Consider the following 11,029-nt stretch of genomic DNA (forward strand, 5'->3'; position numbering starts at 1 on the left):
GGACTGCAAAACGACGTAAAAGGTAGGAAAACGTTAAATCCAGGGAGGTAAATTTGGGGTTATACTGTATATAAGCTCAGTATACACATGCACAGGGTCCATTTTGCCAGTCCTGACCTTGTCTAGGTTTGCACCTGGAGCCTAGACAAGGTCAGGATTAGCAAATGATAAGATACTCGCTTTAATAGGTCAGTCTAGGAGTGATGGATAGTTATGGCTATTCAGCTCAGCGGCACAGGCTCCATCAAGACTCCATCCTGGGTACTAACTGCCCAGATTAGGGATTATGTGTCAGAGTAGAATCTAGAGAGACACCTGTAAAGCTCCATTTAGGGAAAAGGCTGAAAACTGGGATTACTCCAGTGTATAATCCTAATGATTACAGTGTAGTACACCCTTCCTCCACAGTGTTGCAAGGCCTCGTCCCGTCAATAAGAGGTCTCATCCGGAGCAAAGATTGAGGTAAAACTACAAGTCACGGTGCGGCTCATTTTACTAAAGCCTTATAGTAATAAAGTGAGCTAGGGGCTGAACTACATTCCATATAATGGCATTGCCAGGTGTTTACAGCTATTCTGGTGAAATGCATGTCAGGGATTGACAAGATTGGAGGCGTTGTTATGGCAGACCAGGGGCCTGGTTGGGAATAGAGCAGTTGTGGCCAAATGCAGCAGAATCACTTAACACTTGAATAGCTTTCCCTGATTCAGTCCTATATATAGAATTATACACAAATCCAAACAGATGTAGTAAAAAGGTTGCTGCTTATCCTGAGAAAAAAAAGACAATACATTGTTTTCCTATTAAACGAAAAATCTTGCCCTGGAAAAGTGTACAAAAATCCCCAAAACGAAACATCTCTGTCTGTAGATGCAAGTGCACTGCAAGAGCCATAAGATTATGTTTCTCAACACAAATACAGAAGCCTGCTGTATCCGAGCGTACTGTTATACAATGAATGGGGCGGGTGTAGTACTGCAACGTCACACACACGCAGCCAATACGCGCTACTGCCCAGCTTCCTAAGCGCTTTGCGAGCGTCTTTAGGCGCAAAATGTCAGATGCGGGAGAGTTAAATTTGCAGACTGGGGCATGTATAGACACTGCTACTAAAGAGGACAGCGACGCGTTGTTTATGCACGGACAACATAGTGATGAAGATGAGTTTTCGGACATTAGCGACTCGGAGCTGCTGAAGATACACGAAGAAGCCGTAAATGAGGACAAGGGAGGTGAGTGACGTAACATGGTGGGCGTGGTTACCATCTGTGCAATATTTGAGGAAGTGCGAGTTGCTTCTCTTGGGTTTATTTACTGCTGCGAAATTCAGAATGAATGTTCGTATGCTCGACAATATGCTTTGCTACTGTATACAAAATGCGCAAACATAAGCATTATAAATTGTCAACACGTCAGTATATACTAAACGGAGTTATTACAGAGACCAGTAATATGAAAATAAAAATTTACTGCTATTTGTCCCGCAAAAAATATTTTATGATAGATTGCAAGTCCTTATATATGTAATGGTATAAAATCGTCTGTGTAGTAAAAGGTTAAATTTGCAGTTTAGCAGTGCATTCAGCTTCAACATCTTGTGGAAAAAAAGGTAGAGCAAAAAGAAAATTGCACAATTCATTCGTTTACATGTGGTGTACAGGGCCGCCATCAGGGGGGCACAGGGGGTACTGCTGTACCGGGCCAGGGCCTGAATGGGGGCCTGGCTGTGCTGCACTTTTCGAAATAACCGGGCCCCTCTTGACAGCGCCAAAGCCGTGCCGCCTCTCCTGAAGTGCCGAACAGCCAGTCCCGAAAGTATCAAAGCAATGTAAAGACCCAAAGTCACGAAAACAGCCGAAGTCGATTCCCAAAGCGCCGAAATGAGCCGAAGTCACGAAAGGAGTCGAAATTGAAGTCTTGAAGCAGCAAAAAAGAAAACAAAAGGAGCTGAAATTTAAGTCCTGAAGCGGCAAAAAGACCCAAAGTCATGAAATGAGTTGAAATTGAAGCCCTGAAGCGGCAATAAACAAAAGGAGCTGAAATTGAATTCCTGAAGCGGCAAAAAGACCCAAAGTCATAAAAGGAGTCGGAATTGAAGTCCTGAAGCGACAAAAAAAACGAAAGGAGCTGAAATTGAAGTCTTGAAGCGGCGAAAAGACCCAAAGTTGCGAAAGGAGGCAAAGTTGAAGTCCTGAAGCCACAAGTTCAGTTCTACTGAACACCAATGTGTTTGATGAACAGGGCCCCGTGATTTCTAATGGCGGCCCTGGTGTGGTACATATGTCCATGGAATACTGGCACGTTATGTGTCTTTAATTAATGAGTATATACCATAATCAGCATAGCAGGCAAAGCAATAATAGACATATAACTATTTCATAAATTATCCAACAGCTTGCACTCCACTCTACATCTATGTCAGAGTATTTAAAAACCAATCACAATACTTGTGATGTAGTACTAGACCAGGGGTCCCCAACCTTTTTTTTTTTACTTGTGAGCCACATTTGAATGTAAAAAAGAGTTGGAGAGCAAGACAAGCATGAAAAATTCCATGGGGATGTCAATTAAGGGCTGTTGTTGGCTGTTCGGTAGCCCCTTCATGGACTGGTAGCCTACAGAAGGCTCTATTTGGCAGAACACCTGGTTTTATGCAACCAAAACTTGCCTCCCAGCTGGGAATTCAAAAATAAGCACCTGCCTTGAGGCCACTGGAGGAACATCCAAGGAGTTGGTGAGCAACATGTTGCTCGCGAGCTACTTGTTGGGAACCACTGCACTAGACCCGTCACATCGCCATATAAAATAAGACCCAAGGCTATTGGGATCTATATGTTTGTGAAGATTCTCATGATATATCTGTAGAAATAAGTCAAATCAACTGGACTTGCTATGTTTTTTTTTTTCTTTGAAGACGTTTCACCAGTCATCCAACTGGCCTTCTCAATTCAGAATAATTTGTGAATAGGTTCTTTCTTCAGGAATAGATCCTCGGGAATGTTGCTCCAATCAGCATAATCTGTTTATCATAACCCGCAAGAGTGTCATGAAGTTGTTGATTGTATTAGCATGATTGGAGCTTTGAGGTGTTATTAAACCTTCCAGGGAGAGGTCCCAAAACAGCTGGTGAAACGTCTTCAAGGAAAAAAACACAGTATGTCCAGTTGATTTGACTTATTTCTACAGATATTGGAATCTACAGTTAATTTAGTACTGGTATCGGTATATATGGTTTATATATGTGACTGTATAGAAAGGTCCATCACGTTCTCCAAATGAACCCCTTTACCATATATGCAAATATTTGTACAGACCTATCCATACAGATGCCAGTATCTATAATAACTAGCTTATGATATTATGCTTGTTCAAGAAGACATCCATACCACTCTTAAAGGCATTAATAGAATCTGCCATTACAACATCACCCAGCAGGGAATTCCACAACCTCACTGCCCTCATTTTAACGATCCACCTACGATGCGTCTAATGAAAGTTATTTTCCTCTTGTCGAAAGGGGTGCATACCTCCCAACTGTCCCGTTTTCTGTAGGACAGTCCTTTTGGCAGCTCAGCCCATAGTCCCTGATTGTTAGTAAAATGTCATGTGTTTAGGTGGCCATACATGGAGAGATCCGCTCGTTTGGCGATGTTGCCAAACGAGCGGATCTCCCTCCGATATGCCCACCTTGAGGTGGGCAATATCGGGCTGATCTGATCGTGGGCCCTAGGGCCCAACGATCGGATCCTAGCGTACGCAAATGGGCAGTCGGATCGCGGGACCGAATCAATGAACAGATGCGGCCGCGAACCGACGGGATTTTAGTCCCATCCGATCGAGATCTGGCCGACTTTTGGCCAGATCTCGATCGGGGAAGCCCGTCGGGGGCCCCCCATACACGGGCCAATAAGCTGCCGACTCGGTCTGTCGGCAGCTTTTATCGGCCCGTGTATGGCCACCTTTTCTGTTTGATCTCCTGCACTGACACCCTAAAAAAATACAAAGTTTCTAACACTTGATCAAATAAGAGGGCTTTTGGTAGAGAGCCCAGAATACTCAGCACTAGTGATGAGCAGAATTTTTCGCCAAGTTTCGCCTCAAAAATGATATCCATAGACTTCAAGGAGTGAAAAAAATTGTAACACGTGAAAAAAAATTGTGGCCTATGGACTTCAATGCATTTTGGCTCATTTTGCCTATTTCGTAAATTTTCGCCGAAACAGGTCAGATTCGATCATCACTGTAAAAAATGGCCATATAAATGTGTTCAAACATTCCACAACCTGCCTAATTTTGTAAAATGGACATGATATTTAGGGGGTGTGGCTACAAAATTAGTGTGGGCACAACCTTTTGACCCTTGTTCTGGTTTTAAAATGTTGAGAGGTATGTGGGTGCCTCTGGTACACTGATCATTTAATCTGATTAATCATGTCCCCTCAGAAGCGCCAACTCCAACCTAGACAGTTTAAATTAGGGATGCACCGAATCCAGGATTCGGTTTGGGATCCGGCCATTTTCAGCAGGATTTGGCCGAATCCTTCTGCAAGGCCGAACCGAATCCTAATTTGCATATGCAAATTAGGGACGGGGAGGGAAATTGCGTGACGTTTTGTCACAAAACAAGGAAGTAAAAAATGTTTTTCCTTTCCCACCCCTAATTTGCATATGCAAATTAGGGTTCGGTTCTGTATTCAGCCGAATCTTTGGCAAAGGATTCGGGGGTTCAGCCGAATCCAAAATAGTGGATTCGGTGCATCCCTAGTTTAAATATTCCATCCCCTTAACCAGTTTAGTTGCACGTCTCTGCACTCTCTCTCCAGCTCATTTATATCCTTTTTAAGAACTGGAGCCCAAAACTGCACTGCATACTTCAGGTGAGGTGTTACCAGGGGCCTATAAAGAGACATAATGTTGCACAAATAAATTATATTTTCACTGAACCGGAGTGCTGCTGAAATATGTTTTAAAAACTCTCATCTGTTTAGGTGGAAAGATGGTCCAAACCACAGAAGGTGGATCCAGGAGCTCTGGGAACTGGTATGTACTTTGTTTAGTTGTCAGTCAACAAAAATCTGTTCATATTTTCCAAAGCTTGTGCTACAATTTGCACATTGCAGTTGTTAACCTTGCCTTTTTACAAGCTGAGCAAATCTACAATTTTTACTGCATAATTTGTAATATAGAAAAGTTTAATTACGTTAACATGAAAAAAGTTAAACGATAGTTTGCATTCATGGAAGAATAGATTGAACTAATTCAGCCATTTACCTGTGATTCTTTGCTCTTCCTTCAATTACAAGTGACCCAACGGGTTGCCCATAACCCATAGTGAGAAAAACAATGCATAAAATGTATAAATAATATTATTAAAGTTATAGACACTTGTGCTGGTCACTCACATGCACATTTGTCATGCAGTTTGATTTTTGTGCTTGTGTGCGCACCTAAAAACAATGGTTTTGGTGGATGAAACTCTGATGTGATCTCTGTCAGATAAATGCAGTTTGTATCGAATTTTTTTTTTTTTTTTTTAGTGCTGATGTGGCAGGTTGCTCAGTAGTGTCTTTCCAAATAGAGGAAAACAAGGAAAAGTCACAGGGTCATGAAGGCAGTTCACACAGAAAGCGTAAGCAGATGCCGATAATGCCAATGGAGAAATACAGAATGAAGTACTTATGGGTAACCAACCTATGCTCCCAAGCATGGTGTGAGCAGCAGATGATGTATGAATTTGAGTTTCCTGAACTTCTAAAGCTAGAGAAGACTGATGCAATGAATAAAGGAGCTAGTATACATCTGGCAAGAGGTAAGACCATGGGAAAAAACAAGGTCATTTTCATACCATTAATTTTCTTAACAAAGCAGTTAAAGGGAATGTCAACCCAAAAATCATTTTTACCTGACAGATAAGATGCCAAATCGGTCTAAAGGACCAATATCAGCATCTTCAATCTGCCCATGTATGGCCACCCTTATTTTTGCCCTGCTTTTTCAGTAAGGCCAATGACAAACAGGCCATTTTTCTCTGCTGGCATAAATCTATAACAGCAGAGAAAAGCCTGTCTGCTGCCTTTTGCTCCCTGTAAGTGTAAGCACTGATTGGCACAGGATCAGACTGTCGGCACACACACACAGAGTGGTGTGTGGAACAAAACAATTCTAAAGTATTAATTTTTGTGCCTAGATATGATCTCTCTGTACAGGCTAATTCTGTTCCTTCCAGCACACACACACATAAAGGTAATGGTAGGAAGTGGATCAGCTGTATACCCCTTGTGGAGAAAACAATCCTTCCATTAGCCTAAACCCCATATGTAATAAAAGGCACTACTGCCCAGGAGCAGTAACCCATAGCAACCAATAAGGTGCTTGCTTTTAAACAGAGGGCCAGTAAATGCAACCTGTTGATTGGTTGCTATGGGTTACTCCTGTTTATATGGGCTATTTCATTTCCTGTAACACAATTGACATAAGCATGATATACCCTTATACTTTGCCTCATATTGAATAATCACATTTTTAGTAACAGAGATGGAAATAATCCATTCTGACCTTATGAATAAAATGGTGCTGCAGTTTTACTAAGCACCTTTTTAAACATTTTTATTAGGTATATTCACCGACCACACAACCACATAGAGAAATGTTATACAATAACCACATATATACATAGGACCATATGCCCTTGTGCTCTATTGTCATATATAGCTTAGTGACTTGGCATCATGAAACGTGTATGTTTGCATCAGAATACCATTATATTAACAATAAACCTTTTTTTCAGAGCTGGAAGTGCATGATGTTGTGTCTGTTACCACACAGACAAAAGAAGATTCTTGGGCAATAAAATTTCTTAATATCTTATCAATGATACCAGTTTTGCAGTCAGGTATGCTTTTGTGACATACAATAACATTCTGCTAATCTAACACAAGCAGCAGTAAACATTATGTAGTGTCTGATTGTTTCTGATGGTTTCTGCAGCCAAGTTAGCACTGTGCATAGCTGCTATTGTTACTAGGTTTGGCACAATAGGGAACATTAACAATGATGGTGCAAAGTGTACCTTGCCCCTCTGATATTTCATAGTGGTGCCAATAGGCTTAATAGTTTTCTCTCACAATTTTTTTTTCTCTTATTTATATTATATGGCAGGACATGGACCCTCAAATGTGTAAATTGTATTTGTCCTGTAGTCTGAGCAGATGCCACAGCCTGTCACCGTTATTTTTTCAGGAGCTCGTGTTCGAGAATTTCCTGTGTTTAGAGAACTTAATGGGATATTTGTTGTTGGAATGATAGATGAGCTAGGCTACACTCCCAAAGGTGAACTGGAGCTCAGAGAGTTAAAAACACGGACAACACCTACTTTGCCAGGAACTTCTCAAACCGTCACCCACCAATTCCAGGTGAGCTGGCCATACACATGAAGAAGCATTCATTTGGCAAAGTCCCCAGGAGAGAGACACACCAACAAGCCAATGAGTTACTCGCCCTGATTTTTGGAATAGATATTTGGATGATTTTTTACCACATATATATCGGATAGGCCATTGGAGAGTATGGGCATACATGGGCAGATACACCGCCAGCTTGGTCTGAAAAGGCCAAATCAGTAACTTAAATCTGCTTATATATGGCCACCTTTACCCTTTGCAATATGTACCTATTTTTCAGCATTATTTTCTTTCTCCCTCACTACAGGAAATTGACTACAAGCTCTGTTACTGTGTTTAGATACATGCTTCCAAAATAGTGTAGGACTCAACAGAAACATGTTTCATACCTATAATTATATTCTTGCTGTTAGGCTCACTTTTGTTTTTTGAAGGTGTTTCTATTGCTGCTTCATTCTGTCAGATTTTGGTAGTACATTTGTTGTAAGTCTAATGTGTATTATTGTAAAACACAGCTTAGTTTCAATATGTGTACACTAGTCATAGTTACGCAGTCATTCCTAGCATCACACACTTTCTCACCAGTCTCTCAGTTTTTCTCTGATGCTTATGCTTAGAACATAGTGGGGCTCATTTATCGACACTGGGCAAATGTGCCCAAGGGCAGTTACCTATATCAACCAGTGATTATCTTTTTAAAGCCAACTGTTAAAAGAACAATGAATGCAGCAATTTGATTGGTTGCCATGGGTTACTACCCAGGGGCAAATTTGCCCAGTGTTAATAAATGACCCTCAGTGTTTTCAGCTGCACAACAGCCTGTCCAATGCTTACGTATCACTGTTGTGACAAAGCAACACCTGTCTGCTACCTACATTGCTGCTGTGGTTCCATTATTTTTAGGTTTATTTAAGCCTCTGGATATATGCAAGGGAGTTGCTACAACATGAGTGAGAAATCAGTGTCCTACTTTTAAATGGCAGCACCCTTACAATCCAGTCGCTTAACCTGCAAACCACTGGATCAGTATAATTTGGCCATTTTTGTGTATAGCCAAATCACACACTATATTGACTTTTGGCCAGTGTGCTAACAGTTTGGATAATTAGCCCCTGTGTGACTATTTAACGGCTTGGAGGTTCTGTCTTATATGTCTTACATAATGTATCAGTTTGGCACACCACAAGGGTTAATAGTAGGGATGCACCGAATCCACTTTTTTGGATTCAGCCGAACCCCCGAATCCTTTGTGAACGATTTGGCTGAATACCGAACCGAATCCGAACCCTAATTTGCATATGCAAAGGGGAAAACATTTTTTACTTCTTTGTTTTCTGACAAAAAGTTACTCAATTTCCCTCCCCGCCCCTAATTTGCATATGCAAATTAGGATTCGGTTTGGCCGGGCAGAGGGATTCGGCCGAATTCTGCTGAAAAGGGCCGAATCACGAACCGAATCCTGGATTCGGTGCATCCCTAGTTAATAGTAAATGGCTGGGTGCTCACTGAACAGGGGCTGCCTCACAGTCTTAGCAGCTCCATATTAAAATCCTGTTTAATACAATGGCTATGGGGTGTGCCCTCGCCGATTGTTGGGTGCATGGCCTGATGCCATTGGGGAAGCATGTTTAAGATATAAGAAACTAGTTACTGGAGAGGAAAGAGATGTATTGCTTATACCCTGAGAGGAAAAACTTTGAATAGTGTTCCTCTTTACTAGGCACAATTAAGCAAATAATATTTGAGGTTGCCATTTTTATGCCTGCAATATTGATTTACATTACCCCCTGTTTGTTCTTAGTCCTGTAGCATAGCAATGAATTACTGTATTTACCTATCCTTTATATCAGTGATCCCCAACCAGTGGCTCGTGAGTATATATATTATATGCACATAGTTTATGTAAGTGTTTGGAGGGGTCGGTGTGGATGTATGGACACTGGGTTTCATTTGGAGGGGTTGAACTTGATGGAATTTGGTCTTTTTTCAACCCGATTTAACTATGTAACATCTTGCTCACCAACCCCTTGGATGTTGCTCCCAGTTGCCTCAAAGCAGGTGCTTATTTAGTTGCCTTAAAATCAGATATACTGCCAATTATTCTTCTGTAGGCTACCAGTCCACACACAGGCTACGCTACCAATCACAGCCCTTATTTGGCACCCCCAGTAACTTTTTTTCTTATGTTTGTGTTGCTCCCCAACTCTTTTCACATTTGAATGTAGCACTCCAGTGACACAACTGCACTCCAATGTGATTTGCTGGGGAGCATTTTTTTGTTCCCATGCACCTTTTTTCTTTCTGTCTGCGGAAACAATTACAAATAAAATCTAGCTTTATTTTCAACTTTTACTGTTTACAGAATCCACATGCTTTCTGATCCCTTTAGCTCCCTGTTTATGTCTGTTTAGTCTGCTCTCTGTTTATGTTTGGTCTTTTCTACCCATGGTTATTTGTGGAAATAAAACAAAACTGATAAAAGTGTGTGGTGAAATACCAATTCTTGTATTTGTTTTTCAGGTGTCTTTGTACAAGCTGCTCTTTGATGGAATGGTGACTGGGTTAGTGCAGCCTGATGTTTTTATTCAGCATTTGCAGTTAAAACCAGACCAAGCTTTAGGAGAACAAGTGATTGAACATGTTAAGAGAGCTGGATTTACCGCTTCTACATTTGGAGACCTATTAGACCTAACTTGCCTGAACCTCACTTTTTCAGAACTCCCAACAATTGACTGTCTGAAACTAGAGTATTGCTATCAAGCAGATGGAACCTCACTGGGATTCAAAACAGTGACTTTTGAAGAGGAAAAGCTTATGGAGCTCTTGAATTCATGCTTATCATTCTGGAAAGGTCAGAAGGAAGCACAGGGAGTTGACATTGAAGAAGCTTGGAAGTGTAGACACTGTAGCTTTGCCAGTATCTGTGAATGGAGAACAAGGAGATCAGAGCATTTATCAAGAACTGGTCAAAGCAAAAGAACAAAGTAAACATTGTTATGTTATCCTTTGTTTCCCTTACATTTTAGGAATTTCCACGTTACAACTCTCTAATAGCTGCAAAGTTTTCGCATGATCCCAAAGGTGCCACAGTGAACCACCGTATGCCACTCTAGAACAATTCACATTGGCCTTAGGATATTACTCTTTCACTTTTAATATGAAGAATGTAAATAATTTACTACTGGACAAAATTCTGTAAACGTGTGTTTAAATAAAATCAGTCCTTCATCAGGTTAAGCAGCCATATATTTTAATAAACTCCCCCTCCATTCCAAATTCTTCTTTATTATTTTGAAATAATATATTTTTTATAATAAAAAAAACAGTAAAAATGTTTATTGTTACTATTGGTGTTCAGTGAGTAATATTCTTATTTGCATCTGCTAGTTTTTATCATTTAGGTATTTACTATATTGGTCTGTGTCAATACCCTTACATAGTTCATAGCTTTCTGGATAATGGGTTTCCGGATAACGGGTCCCAAACCTGTACCATTTTTAGCACACTCAGCTTTGAGGGAACTGCTTCTGTAGCACAGTATCAAACTGTGGAACAAAAGAAAATAAAGCTTAATGCTGCATTATATGTTGTAGCGTGTTTAAACCTATAATCTTTTTGATGCTACGAGC

General features: G+C 40.8%; 1 protein-coding gene across 1 annotated transcript; it reads left to right on the top strand.

Annotated features, from left to right (window-relative positions):
• Positions 1-990: 990 nt before the first annotated feature.
• Positions 991-10,734, top strand: LOC108708047 (exonuclease V). The gene is made up of 6 exons (XM_018246330.2): positions 991-1,232; positions 4,989-5,040; positions 5,538-5,809; positions 6,788-6,892; positions 7,240-7,412; positions 9,921-10,734. The coding sequence occupies exons 1-6, from the start codon at positions 1,055-1,057 to the stop codon at positions 10,386-10,388; spliced, it is 1,248 nt and encodes a 415-aa protein (XP_018101819.1). The 5' UTR covers positions 991-1,054; the 3' UTR covers positions 10,389-10,734.
• The last annotated feature ends 295 nt before the right edge of the window (positions 10,735-11,029 follow it).

This window comes from Xenopus laevis, chromosome 2L, assembly GCF_017654675.1.
Source record: "Xenopus laevis strain J_2021 chromosome 2L, Xenopus_laevis_v10.1, whole genome shotgun sequence".
NCBI classification, from domain to species: domain Eukaryota; kingdom Metazoa; phylum Chordata; class Amphibia; order Anura; family Pipidae; genus Xenopus; species Xenopus laevis.

Bases quoted from the DNA above. Each gene is read 5' to 3' on its own strand.
- LOC108708047 (XM_018246330.2), top strand. From the start codon at position 1,055: ATGTCAGATGCGGGAGAGTTAAATTTGCAGACTGGGGCATGTATAGAC. The intron at 5,810-6,787 runs GTAAGACCATGG...CCTTTTTTTCAG, and splicing joins TAGTATACATCTGGCAAGAG to AGCTGGAAGTGCATGATGTT. The intron at 7,413-9,920 runs GTGAGCTGGCCA...TTTGTTTTTCAG, and splicing joins CCGTCACCCACCAATTCCAG to GTGTCTTTGTACAAGCTGCT.